Consider the following 19243-nt stretch of genomic DNA (forward strand, 5'->3'; position numbering starts at 1 on the left):
ATCAAATCAAATCTAAGGTGGAAAAAATTAAGCTGGCCCTCAGGGCCGGACCTACGAAATATTGCGCCCGGGGCAAAGAAATATTTCTGGCGACCCCTTCCTCCCAAGTCTAAATACTTTATTTTAGGAATTGGAACAAATCTTAGGTTAAAGTATATATTTTAAAAAGCTTAAACTATTTATCATCTTTCACCCTTTTATAACTTTTACTGAAACTTGTGAACACACACGAGCTTGAAGCGTATCCAAAAGTTACAAAGTCAGAAGTATTAAAAGTCATTTATCGTTTAATTGAAACACAAACCGATACATAATCCAATGTTGATGTTTTATTTATATTAAGTATTTATGATATTTATTAAAACTTAAATTTTCAATTTTTTTGTTGAAGCTCATTTATTTCGAAAATAAAATACTCTCTTATACTGAAAACAATATTCTCAAGACTTTCCTCGTAAGAAATCCATAGTTGTAAAGATGCAACTTTGTTATATACGTGTATTGGGACCTAATGTGAAATGTCCTTAAGATTTTAACAAAGAAATATTAGTGTTGTAATAGAAAAAAACAAAACAAATACATAATAATTAAACAAGCTGTAAAGGTACCCAAGAAAGTTCTGATTTTTGTGGAGGTTTGTGTTCCATTGGCTCTCACACCGTGAGTTGGATGCGAATGAAAATAAGCCAAAGGTCAGTTGTTGGTGTGGGTATATCCAACATACTACCTGGTTGTGGCAGTTCAGTTACACCGTGAACTTGCGTAAGAACTAGAGACCTGCACGGGCCGAATTTTTCGGCCCGAGCCCAATCCAGCCCGAACGTACATAGGACCGGCCCAGCCCGGCCCGGCCCGATAAGTTTTTAAAAATTCTTGGCCCAAGCCCGGCCCGGGCCCGATAAATTTTAAAAGTTTTTGGCCTGACCCCGGCCCCGGCCCGATAATAGCTATTGCATTCTTTGTAACATTTTTCACGGTCACACTTCTTCAACGTTTGGCTTTATTCCAATTATCGTTTAACGAAAGTCAATAATTATTAAAGAATTGCAATTAATCGGCCCCAGCCCGGCCCGACCTGAAGAGAAATCAGTGTCGGCCAGCTCAAGCCCGGCCCGGCCCAAAGAAATAACAGTGTCGGCCCGCCCAGGCCCGGCCCGGCCCAAAGAAATAGCAGAGTCGGGCCGCCCAAGCCCGGCCCGTGCAGGTCTCTAGTAAGAACAGAGTTTACGTGGGACCTCTACAGAGCGTCATAAGGGCGTGTATGCTGTAGGAGTTCAAATTGGGGTCAAATACCGCTTCAGCGGGACGGAAGATATGCCAGGCCTTTCGTAAGAGAGTGCCGTGACTACGCGGACACTGCAGCGGTGATTTAACAAGTTTAAGGACGAACACTCCAAGACGTACCACGTGCCGGAAGAGCAACACATGTACAAAATAAAGATCTTCAGGCAGCAATTAAGGCGACCAGTGGCCAAACATGTGAGGATCTGGGACTACAATTCAGTGTGAGTGGAGAAACCATTCGGCAATCCTCCATCAACTTGGGAAACACTACAAGTTGGGTCGATGGGTCCAACATGATTTGACTTCGGGCCAGAATAAAACGCGAGCAGACACCTGTGTTCCTTTGCTCTCTCGTCTGAGGAAGTAGCCATTTCACAGGGTGTTGACATGTGATGAGAAGTGGGTCCTGTACGAAGCTCCACGGCGCCGGCATCATTGGTTAGCAGCTGAAACCAGTATTGTACCAGAACAAGATCCTCCTGTATGTTTGGTGGACTGCTCGCGCCATCGTGTATCGGAAACTGCTATCAGCTGATCAGAGCACTAATGCGACTGTGTACTGTCAGTAGTTGAGCAGTGTTCAAGAAAAACTGAAAACCCTGGAGCAAGCACTTCTTAATTGCGAGGACAACGCAAAACCCCACGTGGCTAGGATGAACCGGGACACCATTCTACGCCTTGGATTGGAAACACTTTTACATCTACCATACTCCAAAGGCATTGCAACGTCCAATTATTACCTGTTCCATTCCTTGGACTATCACGTTAGAGGATGCCAGTTCAAATCCCTAGTAGAGATGCAAAATGCACTTGATAACTTCTTCGTTTCACGGCTTACGAATTTGTACCTCGATGGAATCCATGGCCTTCCAGAATGTTGGCAGATGGTCATCGATGCTGATAGGAACACTGTTTGATCTTTCAGGTACGTCTTAGATGACATATTGATATTCGAATGTGCTGGGTGAAAAAGCGGCAGAACTTGTTTGGTTACTTTCATATTTAGAAACATTTTTCTATAAGTACGGACCCTTAACTTGATAACCTGTAGCTTCATCTTCTTATGTTGGCTAAGAAAATTCCTTTTCATTGACTTACTTGATGATTCCTCCTGTGTGTGTGTGTATTGTTTTTTCAGTTGTATGCTTGGCTTCACTTTTTGTGCGGGCCTTCCACCTGTATGTAGATAATTAAGTATATTGACTTTCCTCAAGTGATATTGGCTTTTCTCATGCTATATTGGCGTTTCTGATGTATATATTGGTTTTACTCATGTGTATATTGGCTTTCCGCATGTCTATATTGCCTTTTCCTCGCATATGTATATTGGCTTCACTGTATGTGTGGACCTTCCACCTGTGTGTAAATAATTCTTGTAGTAATATGCTTAAGTTTAAGATACATAGTCACACATGCATTTATATGTAACAATAAATATATTAAACAAGTGCTTTTATTTATAGTATCTGTTAATAATGGTATTCTATGTATTTCCTTCTCGTTTTGTAACATGAACTCACAAAAATAGTTTTTTGGCCTTCTTTTATGCAAAGTCTTTAATATTTATTTTCATATGTTGATTGAGCAACCTTGTTGTCTATAACTAATGTTGCCAAATCTGAGAGCCTTTCCTGTCCCATGGATGAACGTAAGTATGTTTTAATGTTTTAGTTGGCTGAAGCTTCTTTCACGAGTTGCAGCACTGCATGGAAGGATAAGAAAAATTTTAAAAGCAACTGAGGCGTTTGGACAGACACTTTGAAGGCCAGTTTCGGTAATCATGTCGAGTATGTTCTTTGAGATGGACTTTTTGAGATCCGGCAATAATACAACTGCCTGGTCATTAGGACTCTCAATTTTTACACATAATTCTACAGCATTCAAATCGTCTTCGTATTTCAAAGTGAGATCCGCGCACAATTTTTTCAGGTCCTCCGAAGACATTTCACACAATTAATTTCCTCTCAGGAAGCTGAGGTTCTTGCTTACTTCTTTGAGCCTGTCCATTCTAGTAAAGAGTTCTTCCCGTAAGAGGTCAACAATTTTAAAGAAAGATTGTCTAAGACGATCCTATTCAGTAAAAAGTCTTGCTTCATCCTCTCCCTACATTCTGTTCTTCTTCAAGATACACTTTTCTCTGAACTGATCTTCCACATTTATCAAATTAACAGTAACTTTTTGCTTCCGATAGCCATGTCAAATCCGTAATTCTGAATCTGGAGAATGCGTTCAAAAGATCACACAACAAATCAAACGACATTTCATGCAAAACTGAGTTCCAAAATACTGAATTAATTACAAATTTCAGATTTTTAATTGATTCAATTAAGTATTTGGTAACTGATTTGACTTGTGAATTAGAGGAAGTTCATAATTTCATCAAATTCTGCGAGACCAGTTTTCAGCTCAGTTTTCCTCCCACTTTCTCCATTCCACCAACCATCCCATCATCGTCCATACAACCTTCCAAACTTGCCAACATTACTCTTGCCTCGAAATCGCGCCCCCTACATGCTCTCAACCTGCTGCGCCCCGTGCAAATGCCCCGAATTGTCCCTCCCCGCCGTAGATCCGGCTCTGCTGGCCCTTTCCGCACACATTATTTGAACTACTTAATGAAAAATCAGTCTCGGGAAAATGAATTTGTCGCGAATTTAGCATAGTTGAAGATATCGGAATTAGGAGAAAAAATTAAAGTTAATCTGAAAAATTCACGAAAAAAGGATATTCGAGGCTACCAGCGAGAAGTATTGCCTGAGGTATCCCTGGAATGCGTCAACTAGCAGGACCTTTTGAACGCGATATGGCCCAGCGATTAATCTAATGCCGTCCAGTATCAGTTACATCATTCTTGTAGTCTTGGCGTGTGGTGCGTACATACAAGATGTATTTACAGCCTTCTTCCGTGTGCCATTACTGAACATAGAAGCTGTATTGATACTTAAATTACGTCGCGTAGATTAATATAACAAAAAATATGATAATGAGTAGTATGGAGAACACATTTGTTAGCATATCTGATAACCGTTATAGTTGTGATTAAAGTGCCATCATTATTATGGTTAAGTTTTGACACATTGGAGACTTCAAATATATACAGTTAAAGATTTTAACATGTATAAATGAAATTAGGAAATTCATTAACAATACAAATTAATTACTCAACTTTTGTTAGTACAAGAAACAAAAAATCAAATGCATCGATAGAATAATTAAAAAAAATCAAATATCCATTATTTTAAGTATGCGTAATGTATTTGCCTATTTCATATTGCATACAAGAAGAAAGAAAACACTGTTCATACATGAATTATAAACCCCAACTGGAAGTAGGCTCAAATTATGCAAATGGTGCGAGATATTGAGAAAATAATCGAAAAAAATTCCTCTTTATGATAATCCTTACCGATTTTTTTAAAAAATCAAGACGTCCTTCAGTTGTATCTGTAAAGGGACATATATAGAGATGTTTCGATCAATGACAAGGAGATTTATGTGAGTGATGCTCTGTACAGAGAGTATACGTTCAGCTAGTATTATGTAAAATAAATAAAAAATAATCGATTTCTTTTCCAATGACATGTATTTATTTTCTAATTGGTAGTATTCAATTTCTGTACACTTACTCGACAACAAAAATATATAATCCAAAATAAGTTCGTCTTACAATCAATTATTAATTTAAAATCAATTAATATTAAATTCTATAAACAGCATTTGAATTATTCAAATTACTTTTGTATTTCCTTAATCTTTCTTCAAGTTTCATATTCAGTGTTTAAATCTGCTGGAGGTTCTTCAGCTGGAAATAAAACAATAGGCATAATTAAGTATATTATTTATACATTATAGATACACAAAGAGAATAGATACACAAAGAGAATATATAAAGTATTCGATAACTTACACATTAGAAACAAGGAAACGAAATTCCAGAAATTTCTGTCCCAAATGTTGAGCCTTAAGAGCCACATACGACGAAACGCACATATTACTTAATATGAGGATTGAAAATTAATAAATCTAGTGTCTCATGCACTGCATAAACGAGAATAAGTTACTTTCTTAAATTGACTATTTTCAACTTCTTATCTTGAACATTGTTATCATCTACCAGTAATATATCTCGAGAAAACTCACGTGCCATATATATATGGGTGTATTACGAAAGATACCACAGAAACATGTTATTGAACTTGAAGTGGATTAACCTCTTTCTCTTGGTAGATAGCAGGCCGAAACAATAGTCCATGGTCCTACTTGGAAAGTCTCAAAGCAGGTACAAATTATCTACAAAAATCTGGCAATTTCTGGAAAATATACAGTATAGACTCCAAACATTTTTCTTCCAAGTCTGAGGATACTTCTTTTACCATATTACATTCATCCAAACGACAAACTCTGCGTCAATTAACTGCTTTACACATTTTTTTCTTTGAAATATACACCTTGATTCTACCTCCTTGACGTACAGCAGACCAGTGGTTCTCAGCCTTTTTGAGCCTAGAGCTTCTTAGACAAATGTCATTTTTGTAATGTTTCGGCTCAGGCTACCGTCATGATAACTCAGTCCTCCTATCCACAAGACTTGGCCGAAGGAGTCTAAGATCTAGGAAAAGATCTTCAGTTCTTAAAATCAGCCTTAACCCTAGAACGCATATGTGGGTTCTCACAGACCCCATGCGGGTAATTAAAGTGTCTTGTGGTATAATAAATGCGCATCAAATCTTCGTCATTCGTGACATCTTATACCTAAATGTGTTTTTGTATGTTACGTAATTTTAGCCTTGTGCAAGCGACAATTTTCGAGATTTCTGTTATTTTATATAGTGTTGTAAATAGAAAAAAAACCGTTCGTATTTTTTTCAGAAATGTACGTTTTTTCAGAAAAAAAACATTGCCTCTCGTTGTTTTTCTAAATTTCGTTTTTTTAAATAGTCATTTGTAATGCATCTTACGTCTATTTAAGTATGAAATATTTTTTATTTAGGTGTAATCACTGTAAAATGCAACATAAATCAAACGCTAGGTACTGATACGCTACAAATATTTTACAATTTATTTGACTAGCATACCTACTAACAATTCGCCTTCAGCAGTTTTCATCAATATTAACTAAGAAATAAAAGTATAAATGAAATTGTGTTTTTGCGTGAAAGCAGGCCTCTAATAAGTACGGAAATAATGTCACGAACAGTATAAAATTCAAATAACTTGTCTAAAGGTAAAAACTAATACTAATTTGCCAAATAGTATTTTTCTAAATATCATATATGAATTATTTGTCTAGTAGATATATATGATATGCAGAGCCGGCTCTACCATACATGCAACACGTGCATTTGCATGGAGCAGCAAGTTTGGAGAATCCGGCAAAATTTGTCATAAGAATAATATTTAAATTAAATATTTCTTGTTGAAAACAGACTCCATGATGATGGTAGTTACATTTACTAAGCTGACTTATTAGAATACTACATTCATAAATTATGTTTACGTTGCATTAGTTTAAGGTCACATGGACAATGCTAAGGCAAATGGTCGAATAAATCAGATCACAAATTACTTGATTGTTGTCAAATGCAAGAATTCAATTCTCGAATAGTAGCGAATATCTGTTCCATTTAGTAAGTTATCAGAGTATTGATATGACAACTAATCTTGTTTTTGTCATAAACAAGTTCCTTATCATTGAAGATAGAAACAAGTATTTAAAGAAATGTCAACAGATGTAGAAGAAAAATCAAGAAATAAAGATAAAAGAGCTAGTTGCACTGGAATTGCAAACTGATACATTGAGATTGAAGCTTGATATTGAATTCCATAAAGAAGATTACCATATTTCCTCTGCAGGTGTGTTTGCTTTATCTTTCACTAACATAATAGATTATATTTAAAGAAAAAACACACACAACGGGATTGCATTTTTAGTAAGTATTTAAGCCTTTCTGAGTGCGAGTGCATTTTTATTCCTTCCCTTCCTTCCTCATCCTGGAAAAGCATACTTAAAATCATGACTTGTAAGATTTGTTCTTTCTGGAGAAAGTGGGAGGCGGCAAATTATGCCATTGCACGAGGCGACAAATTGCCCAGCCCTGATGATATGTATATACAAGACATGAATATAGGATGACACAATTTGAAGTAATGCAGGGTGTTTCAAAATTAATATTATAGTTTTGAAACTTTGTAGTATCTATGACAATTAACTTACAATTATAAATATTATATCAAATGAAAGATCAACTCAAATAGTTTTGCACGCACGCATGTACATGCATTGTTTCTTCCGTCTCCGTTAGAAAGAGCAAGTATCAAAAATGGAGACTAGAGAGCAGAAAGCTTTTTGTGTTTTAATAAAAACTGACTCTGTACAGTGCAACCGTCTGTGTGAAGAATAGTAAGGAGACGCTTGCAACTACGTCCTTATCGTTTGTAGTTGCTACAGGTCTAAAGCCTACAGACTACGGTTTACGTACCAATTTCGCAAGTGAAATATTCCTGCATAACAATGAAGATTTTCTGGATCGTGTCGTCTTCAGTGATAATTGACATTTCACCTAAGAGCTAATGTGAACACTCATAATGTTTGCATCTGGCAGTCAACAAATCCTCAGGAGATGGTACAGTTGAAACAAGACTCCCCTAAATTAAATCTGTTTTGTGCCATGGCGGAAAGTTTATGGGCCTTTCTCGTCTATCGACTAGATGTGTGCCATGTGACGAATGAATCTCACATCCAACACCTGTAGCAAATGCTGTTTGACGTGCTCTTTTACTTGATGCATTGCATATAATTGTACGTAAAATGTAATAAGTACTACAGAGACTTAAAAACCCGATAGTCATTTTGAAACACCCTGCATTTCTCACCAACAATGTTGGAACTAAGATGTAAAAAGGAGAGAAAATTTTCCTTATAAAGATATTGTTTAAAACAACGATATTATTATTAGTCGAGACTATAACTACAACAACAACAAGGGTTACTAGTGAAAAAAATGTAATCAAATGTACACTCGGTGGCCCAGGTGACCAAGATGGTACACACGGGTGTGTCACTTTTTTAATCCGCTCGCTCCTGTGTGGACACTAATTTAAGATATCGGGATATTATTCTCGCCAAATATGGTCGGACCATAGTTTATCATATTATTTTTTTTTCTTCTGGTGTCGAATTTCCTTCTCAAATTTCAGCCCAGTCAAAAATTCGAGAATTTTCAAATTTCGAATTTCCTTTATTTCTTTTTTCCTTGTAGCTTCCTTCGTTGTAAAAAGACCTCCTTAAGACTTGCCAGGTAGATACATCGGATGGATACCTAACTGCTGACATCAATTGGACGGGCCTGCGTGCAGTGTTGCCAATTAGCGAAATTAAAATTTCCCTAAATTTGGGCAAAAATTCGAAATTTTTGTTTATAAATTCGTACCTATACGTCCGAGTGCAAGTCAACTTACGCCAATCGAACATTTGTCCTTACTTAACAAACGCAAGTACAGATCATTACAATGGGGTAATTAGGGGGCCCACGAAAAATTCGTATTTAGGCTCTAACAGTTGATTTTTCTAGTTTTCCCCTACTTTTATGTTTACCGTGATATATTTTTGATAATTAGAAGCTTTATTCTTTAAATATCGCCATAATACTTGTAGGATATATTAGTGGTGTACTAGTGTTTAATTTAAGATAGTTTACGTCTGTCTGGTAGCAGTGTTGTCAGCTACAGAAAATTTTAGTTCCAGATTTTAGGGGAAATTTTGGGAAAATTATCTGTTTTGTCTCTATTATTTCCCTCTTGTTGGCTATATCGGAACAAACGTACCAGTATCTAGAAGTATCGTTCTTGCCCTACACAACGCACTATAGAAAGCTTCAATAGGATAATTTGGGAAAATACAGTTGAGGTTTACTGTAGACCTTGTTCTCTAATTTGAAAGATAACTGATTTTTTAAAGGTAGAATTAGATATTTTTTATTGACTTGCTTACTTTATTAGATATCGTCACAATACTTGTAGGATATATTATAGGGATACCAAACCTTATTTTAAGATAGCTTGTGTGTGTGTGTGTCTCGTAGCAGTGTTGCCAGGTACAGAAAAGTTTAATTCCAGATTTTAGGGTCAAATTTTGGGAAAAATTCCCTTTTTGTTTCTATTTTTTCCCTCTTTTTGGCTACACTCAAACAAACTACCAGTGTCTAAAAGCCTCGTCCTTAGCCTACACAGCACATCATAAAAAGTTTCACTAGAATAATTAGGGGAAGTACAGTTAAGGTTTACAATAAACCATGTTCTGGAAATGGTAAGAAAATGATGAATTTCTGAGGTAGATTGAGATATTTTTTAATTCCATGCTTGCTTTGTTAGATATCGCCATGATACTTCTAGGATATATTCTTGGAGAACTAAGGTTTACTTGTCTGTCTGATATTGTCTGTCTGATGGCAGTGTTTCTAGCCAAAACAATTAATTTCCAATTTTAGGTGAGAAATTCGGAAAATTTCCTTTCCCCCTCTATAATTACCCTCTTACTGGATACTTTGAAACAAACGTACCGCTACCTGAAACCTTCCTCTTTGGTCTACACAGCGCACCATAAAAAGTTTCAATAGGATAATTAGAGAAGCTGTAGCCCCGGCATATCTGTTGATTTTTGCTTCTGAGGCGAAAAACGTATCAAAATTCCATGTGTATGATGACAGAGAATTTTTTCTTTCCCTCTTTGAATGGAAGCCAACGACTTCATGATTTCACTGTACCTTGTCAACACACCAATGATTTGTTTAGGTGACTTGAACCCATATAGCAGCAGTGGTGCTGATACAAAAATATTTAAAATTCGGTTAGGGATTTTTTTTGTAAATTTCACCCCTACATTTCCCTCAATAATTTCCCACCCGTTAGCAACACTGCAATACAACTTACACCAAAACATAGCCACATCCATTTTCTAAAAAATAAAGCCTTAACCATATCAATCGAATGAATGGTTTTTGAGCAATAAGTCACTAACTGAAAATATAGGAAAACGCCAAAAATGACCTGGGGGCCTGGAATAATTACACAATTTTGGCCGTATAGGTACAAAGTTAAACAAACGATTTGTACGTTACGAGGGCTTCGACTCAAGTTCTGTTGATTATTTCAATAGTCTGCAACATAAATCAATAAATAATAGTTGCCAGAAAAAAAAACAGACATTTGAAAAAGAACATGAAAAAGAAAAAAAAGTGAAGTTTATTGGAAAAAAAACTTCACAGAAAAAACCCGTTTTTTTTTTAAAACACTAATTTTATATCACTACTCCAAGTTTCCATACCTGGGGTCTTTCAGACCTCAACAACAAATAATTCATTGTTTTTCATGTAATGCTATACATGAAAGTTGTTAGATAAATACATTTTATTGTCATATAAAGATAGACGTAAGCTTTACAGGTGTTTCATCAATTTGTTTTATGAAATAACTCATTTTAGATCATAATACGCGCCTACCAAACGAAAAATCATGCAACTACTTGACTATAAAGAAAACTCATTGTATTTGTTTTGTCATTTTCTCTATGTAGCCCTTTTGCTTTACGTTTTCGAGATTATGAAAGTATTTATGAACTGTCTTGCTAAAAATAAACCTCTTCATTCACAATTTTAATGGCATAAAGGAAGTGCTCTAATACGTGGAAAGTTAGTATTACATTATTACGTGTGAGAGTAATTTGATGTTAGTTTCAAAATACGCCGACTAGCCAGTCAAAATGAGTTCAATAAAAAGCAAGACCGATGGTTCAGTCTAGAAGATAGTAACTTTAGAGAAGTTGTGTCTGAGTGGCCTACAGAAGAAGGAGTTTTATCTATTGAGGAGAGTGATGCAGAGGATACTTCGAAAATGCACAGGATACATGATCCATAACAAATAGTTCAAGAGAAATCGAATTTTCTAATGCCAAGGAAACTTGTTTTCGGATTCAGAAGCGGTGAATAAAATATTTTAGCCGAAAGAGATTGTACAGTATAATTTTCCACTTCCGAACATATTACTTACAGTCAGACTCGTCAACACAATGTGCTTCACACACACCCGAACCAGCACGCGGGTTCGAAACAACTACTCCACAAGGCGCATGGGAGTATTTTATTACACAAGATATGTTTGATGAAATTTTGATATTATACAAGGTATGTTTGATGTTGCGCAAATCTTGAAGAGAGAAGCATAGCTTCAGGAGAAAGTAAAAGAGGGTAAAATGTTACTACTACAGATCTACATGTAAATAGTTAGGTGAATTCTATACTTCTTACAGTAAACATATCGAAACTTTTTGTTGTCAAAATGAGTATTGATATGCCAAATTAATATTAGTACTATTAACAGATGCCCTTACGTTGTAGTGATCGAAACATGCAATTATAATTACTTCCACTGAGATATCCGGCTGGAGTCAACTACACCCCACCTATGTAAAAGTGTAAAGTTTTTACACTATGAGTTCTAGGTTTAAAGAATATACAATTGATATAACATTTTGCTTTAAAAAAATATCTTAAACTAGCCGTCTTTCCTCTTCCATTTAATTTCCAAACTGCATTTTTTATTTATTATTTTTAATAAGTGCGTGCCATCCTAACTCATCCCTTACCAAAACAGTGATATTTGGTTCCTATTTCGGAGACTTCTTCACTTATCTTCAGATCTGGCACGATAATCTGTAGTTTGGACTGGTGGTGCCGACTTACGTGTGCAAAGGAAAACAAAAACTTTTATTTTGTACCCGCCCAGCAAATAATACAACATCGGTAATATTATTTGGTGGATGCGTGTGAATAAAACTGGAGAAACCGGTAAAGGTTGAAATTGAGTGCTAGGCTGAAACCAATGCTTTCCCCAATTTAAAAATGAGATTACAATAACGGCTAGTTTAAGGAAATGGTAAAGATATCTGAATCACTCCAACCAATTAGGACGTCGGAAAGCTTCGGTGTATGACATCAGGGAAAGGTACAGTGGCCCATTGGTGATCTAGCATAACAGCTTTTTTAATAGAAAGAACTCAACGAGGAATGTTTAACAGATTCTTTTCTTGCAATTCAAATGTTTATTATAATCAGCTGATCATTATAGCTATTTGTAAACAAACCTAAGCTCTTGATAATTTGCAAAGTCCATAATTGTTTTCGTTCAATAATAAGAAAAACATCTAACAGGTCATGAAATACCAAAACGCCAGTTAAATACTCTATTACCCCTTAATCACGTCTTTCTATTTTAGCAGATATTTTGGAAACAAGAACGACCCATGTGGGGCGTTAATCTCATGTAAAGAACTACTGCTAAAAATTATTGTATAACATACCACAAACTATGGTCAGATACTGTACAAGCATCGTCTGCAGAGCCGTAGCTAGGGATTTCGGAGTCCGGGGCAAAGCACAATTCTGCGCTTCCTACGCTCACCTTATCAAGTTTTCTTTTTTTCATATAAGAGAATAAGATTTTTGTTTCTATGTTAAGCTAGGTGTTCTCAAGAATCTTATTTTGGCCATTTTGTTAAACTCGAGAGAACTTCCTTTGATTATGTACGAATTCACTTGAAGAACATTAATGGAAACTTATAACTATTTACAACGCTTCATGCTATTGATAAGAAATTTCAATACATTAGAACCTATCTGCTTTTTAGAAGTTCCAAATGAGTAACGACATTACTTTCCAGTAATAACAGTAAACTTTTGTAATTTTATTCTGAGCACACGAATAACATTTTAATTTTGCTTCTTTTAGGTAAAATTATTTTGTAAATATAGCGGAAATTAAGAAGTAATCTACTTTGCCAATATGTCAGTACTGCTCTGTGGAGATGAAGAATATGTTTAATCTTTATATTTAAAATCCAAAAGCAATTTGGCTAGCAAATATGTTTGAAATTATAGTAATTACTTAATTACTTAATGAATGAAAGTTCTGAACTTAAGATTACTTAGAGGTGTGATCAAAACGTAGGGAGAAAATGTATTTCTTACTGACCGTGTCTGATTTAAAAAAACGCTCCTGCGTACACTGTAAGTCATTACTCTGCATCTTGTATATGATATTGTCATTCACAATCAATATATGATAACTTTCTTTAAGTAATAAGCAAGAACCAGGAGTGTCACTTCAGATGGCAATAGCATGGGGAACTGTAGCAGTTATAAATCCAGGGCGTCATTTATAGGAGCATCAAGGGGTAATTAGCTCTCTTAGAATTTTAGGAAGACATATATATTTTAATGGATTGTCTACTAATATACTAATACAAAACATCTGTCTTATGTGTTGCTTTTGCCCCCTGAAGCAAAATCTGAAATAACGACCCAAGTTATAGCATACATTCAGTATTACCAAGGGAATTCCTCTTATTCCCCTTGTAATTCTTACTGTCCAGAGATATAGACACGAAGCATGAAGAACATTTTTACACAACGACTCTGGTAACCATAACATAACTCGTGATATCAATATATTTAGTGAATAGATCACATTTTCTTGCTACTTAACACGGAACATTGCAAGGTTCTCCAACTAATTTGAAATTTGTTTTGTTTTATGCATTATAAACATATGGTGAACTTTTATTTTACTTGTAGGTACAAATAACTACTTTATTGGATAAAGCATAAAACAAAAAAAGCACATGACTCGAGTGGGAATCCAACCCAGGACAATATACACTATATTTAATGTAATATAGTGTATATTGTATTGCGGATTTTATAGTCATACTTACTTCTTGTGATTGGAATCGATCAAATACAAAAAGGATATTGTGGATGTTATATCAACGCTAGGAAAATAATTTATAGTAATGTTTCTTGTAAAATGTTTATTTTATTTTAATGCAATAAGGAGAATATTTTCAATGAAATTTCCCAATCATCCTCACTACTTAGTGCTAACATCAGTGAAGAATGAATGGTATATGTATCTTGTACTTCTAAAAGACAGACACATTCTATGACAAATTTCGTTAAAATGTTTTTATTTTTATTAAAAGTCAATTGATGCAATAGTTCGTCCTGTCTTGGTAACAAAACTCGACGAACAAGTTTTTGTAAAAAAAAAAAAAAATGTTGCTTTCTTACACATAAGCTAGAATTATTAAACTATATGCCGCTCTACTCGATGAACTTTCTCCATCTCTATGATAGTTCCATAATCTCTCTGTCATATAAGTTCTGAGCCTTCTGAAGAAATAATAACCCTAGATTATTTTTCCGGTCCTCCACAGTAATAAAGTTTTTAGCACTTACGCTGATTTGAAGCGTTGGAAATAAATAATACTCGGAAGGCGGAAAGTTGATAGTGTACAGCGTGTGGACCAGAACGTCCCAGTCAAGTTGTAAATTTTGTGTCGAGCAACCAAAGAGACACATGATCTTGCATTGTCTTGAAGGAACAGGACAATCTTTCTGTTGGCTCCTTCAGGGCACTTCCTGCCGGTTGCTTCTTTTAATTATCTAAGTTTTGAACAGTATTGCTCCGAATTGATAGCCTGGTTTTCAGGTAACAACTCAGAATAAGCGTTTCTTTCAAGGTCCACAAAATGGACAATTTAACGTTCTCCCGATGTTACTTGTTTTTGTATTCGTTCAAGGGGCATACCCATCCTTACACCATAGTCCCTTTGCCTAATATTGTTATACATAACACTAGTTAACAAATTTAAACTTTTTGTTTCTTACATGAGAAAAATCACCTGATCTTAAAGGAACTTTTTGCGCTGAATTCGAATATGCACTCGGTTTCTCTCCATCACGTACAGTTTTCCCGTAACAGAGCGATTTTCGGGAAATTCCCTCAAAAATTTCCCTTTTTCAGATATTTTATTCCCCTATCTCCTGTCCCCTTACATATAGTAACATAGAAATTATACCTAAGTATACCTTGATTTATATTTAATAAACCCTAAAAGTTTCGTAAAAATCGCTTTGTTCTTTCTAGAGAAATAAATATATTTGTATGTATACTGTGTGCACTGTTTATTGCACCTGATAGTAATGCTTTCAGATCTCCTGAGTTGGGGTAAAAACGATTTGCTTTATTACTACAAACACAGACATAAAAATGAATATTTACAATAGTCAACAACACACTTGTATTGCTCTCTGTAAATTAGAAACGTGTATAAAAATAGAATGTACTTCCAACGTATATTTTTTTTAAACGTACAGTATATGTATATCTTAATACATATATATACAATTCTCCAAGTTTTTTCGTTTTGTTCATGAAATGGTTATCAATATTTGTTATCAAATGTAACAGAAAGCAAAAGAAAGAAAGAATGGAATACAGACTCATTGTTGACAACAATGAACTAATGCAGTCTGAATTTTCCACTACGGTATCGTTTCCCCCTCCCCCCGCGCATTTCTTTCTTTCTTGTGTTCTTGACACCTGGTGAGGGAGTTTTGTACATTTTTATATTGACGTGTGGTTTAACACTACTTCACTTTCAAAGTTGTCTTTGCTGCTAAGAGTGCTTTCATGTTTGATCTTAACGGCATTATACTCAACTAAGACCAGAAGTTTAGTTAGTGATCAGTACAATGGCGTCAAGAGGACGGCGTTCGTGTGTTAACTCACCAAATAGTTTTTGTTATGTGTGTGGCCAGTTTGTAGTTAAAGGACAGTGTAGATCCATTACGCCATCGGTGAAACTAGCATATTATATATATTTCGGATGTCGTGTGGGAGATCAGGACAAAACTTGGGCACCCAACATAATTTGTGCGTCGTGCTACGTCACTTTACTTGCATGGGCCAAAGGGAAACGGAGGTTCATGAAATTTGCTGTACCAATGGTGTGGAGAGAACCCACCAACCATCTGGATGATTGTTATTTTTGTCTCACAGTAGTTAAGGGACATTCTAAAAAAAGCAAATACACAATAAGTTATCCCAACGTTAAATCCGCAATTAGACATATTCCGCACGGGGATGAACTTCCACTTCCCGAGCCCACTACCAACTGGGAAAAGATATGGCCAAAAGACTCTGATGATGATCATGATCTTGATGAACTATCGACATCAACATGTACATCCAAGGATCCAACGTTCATCCCTGAATGTGTTCGCGAGCCACATTTTATCCGGCAATGTGAACTTAATGACCTAGTCCGTGATTTGCACCTGACAAAACAAGAGGCGGAACTTCTGGGATCAAGGCTCCAGCAGTGGAACTTATTGGATGCAGAAACGAACATATCAGTGTACAGGAAAAGGCATGTTCAATTTTCAAGCTATTTCTCAATGCAAGATAATGTGTGCGTATGTACGGATATAAATGGGTTGATGGCGGAGCTAGGAATTCCTTACGTTCCAGAGGAATGGAGGTTATTTATCGAAGCGTCAAAGGTCAGCCTTAAAGCTGTCCTTTTACATAATGGAAATAAAAAACCTTCTATACCACTTGCGCACTCAGTGAAGATTAAGGAATCCTATGACACCATGTCAACTTTGCTAAATCTTATAAATTACAAGGACCATTGTTGGCAAATATGTTGTGATCTCAAGGTAGTTGGTATTTTATTAGGACTGCAGTGCGGTTACACGAAGTACCAATGTTTTTTATGTTTATGGGATAGCCGTGCTGATAACAAACATTATGAAGTGAAGGAATGGGAACCTAGAGTGAATTACGTACCTGGAGAATGCAACGTCAAATACGCTCCTTTGGTAGATCCTAATAAGATATTACTACCGCCACTTCATATCAAGTTAGGACTTATGAAAAACTTTGTCAAAGCCATGGACACATCTGGTGAAGGTTTCAAGTATTTGCGAGGTAAGTTCCCTAACCTGAGTGATGCTAAGATTTCAGCGGGAGTGTTTATTGGTCCCCAAATTAGGAAATTAATGCTTGATGATAGCTTTGACAGCAAGTTAAACAGTGCTGAGCTAGCTGCCTGGACAGCATTTAAGTGTGTTGTGCGCAACTTTCTGGGCAATAACAAAGCTGAGAGTTACACAGAAATCGTACAGGACATGATACAGAAATACAAAGAGTTGGGTTGTAGGATGTCTTTAAAAATCCACATTTGCACTCCCACCTCAGCTTCTTTCCCGCTAACCTAGGTGCTCTCAGCGACGAACAGGGGGAAAGATTCCACCAAGATATAATGGCAATGGAGAAAAGGTACCAGGGACGATGGGATCCTTCAATAATGGGGGACTATTGTTGGGGTCTTGTTAGAGAATGCAACATTTCTTACAAAAGAAGGAAGTAGTGTACGTTTTTGTAACCCAATGGAAGTTTCATATATTGTGATAGTTTTGATTGTCTTTTCATGACCTTTTGGTACATTTGTATTATTGTTTATTGTAAATTGTCACTCTTGTAAATTATATTGTATTATATTTTATATATGTGTTTGTGGTAATAAAGCAAAACGTTTTACCTCAACTTAAGAGATCTGAAAGCATTACTATAAGATGCAATAAACAGTACACACAGTATACATAGAAACATATTTATTTCTCTAGAAAGAATAAAGCGACTATTACGTAACTTGGAGGGTTTGTTAAATATGAATCAAAGTATACTTAGGTATTATTTCTATGTTAGTATATGCAAGGGGACAAGATCTTGGGGTGTAAAATAAACGAAAAGGGAAATTTTTGAGGGATTTTCCCGAAAATCCCTCTGTTACGGGAAAATCGTACGTGATGGAGAAAAACCGAGTGCATATTCGAATTCAGCGCAAAAAGTTCCTTTAAGAACAGGTATTTCGTTTTATGTAACAAAACCTTTGTTAACTAGTGTAATCAGGTTTTTATCACCACTTACCATCCGTTATGGAAACGATTGATTTCGATCCTTTTTCGAAAATAAATAAACGAATGGATGAATAAATACAGAATAGCAGCCAGAAATTCAGTTTATCGGTTTTTCTCTGTTAAGACATGAAATATTCACAGATCAACCTTGTTAACCATTCTAAATAAACATGATAATTTTGTCACTGTATAATGGTTGATTCAAAGAATTTCTCTGATCTCTGGAGTTGTTCTATGCCAATCACTTTCAATCAGAACAAATATTTCGTTACCATTAGTCTTCTTTGGTAGTCTCGCATATGTTGCATCACTAACATTAAAAACGTTATCACGAAACTTTCTGAACCACTTAAGGCACTTGGAATAAACAATCGCATCCTCACCATAGGCAGCACATATCTCTCTTTCTGTTTGCGATTGTCGCCTTTACCGAAATTAGAAAAGAAATATATGGCGAAAATGTTCCTTATTTTTAGAAACTGTTTAGCTACACATGTTAACAACAATCCAAACCACCCAATTCTTGTTCCTTGTAGTCACAGAAATTTCTCGTGTTACAGAACAGCAAAACTTTACACGTGTAACACCGACCATTTCTCTTCTGTGCTTCAATAGCATATAACATCAAAATACGGGATGGACTTTGGCATCAAACTAATAGAACGAACTATTCGATACTCTGTTTGGGATTTAACACCTATTCCTCTTTATTGTTGTCAAAATTAGTCTTTGACAAGCGGTGAATTTCCTGCATCTTTCTGAGAACTTATTTAATTAGCTTTTCTAAGAAAGGTAAAAATATGAAGCACGGCTATTCTTTTCTGAAGCCTTTCCTATTGAACTAACATCTTTGAGGATCTAGGAAATTACATTACCTATATGCTGGAGTTGAAATGGTTTAAGATTCACAGATGAATTCAGATAGTTTAGAGAAGACATTTTCACGAAAAAATCTTAAAATTTGTTTGATGTTTATCAAACAATGTGTCCTTCGGTTAAGACTTACTCCTATTATTCTGGGTTAAATCAATAAGTAAGGACTTATTCCGAATATCCAGTTGCTTATCGACACCTTTTGTAAAATTTAGATTTATATCATCTTTGAAATGTCCCAACATGGTTTCGCTTGATCTGCAACA

The 19243-nt window shown here is 35.7% G+C and overlaps 1 protein-coding gene across 7 annotated transcripts in view; it reads right to left on the reverse strand.

The window, feature by feature from the left end:
• Window positions 1–4854: 4854 nt before the first annotated feature.
• The window catches only part of LOC145669121 (pancreatic triacylglycerol lipase-like), a 210676-nt gene continuing 196287 nt past the window's right edge, over window positions 4855–19243 (reverse strand). For all 7 annotated transcript variants that reach the window (XM_081737466.1, XM_081737468.1, XM_081737465.1 and 4 more), the window contains one exon: window positions 4855–5086. In XM_081737466.1, coding sequence (XP_081593592.1) covers window positions 5043–5086 — 44 coding nt within the window. In that variant the 3' untranslated portion in view covers window positions 4855–5042. The remainder of the gene's footprint in view (window positions 5087–19243) is intronic.

Source organism: Thermobia domestica, chromosome 13 (genome assembly GCF_964235325.1).
Source record: "Thermobia domestica chromosome 13, izTheDome1.hap1.1, whole genome shotgun sequence".
Lineage (NCBI taxonomy): Eukaryota > Metazoa > Arthropoda > Insecta > Zygentoma > Lepismatidae > Thermobia > Thermobia domestica.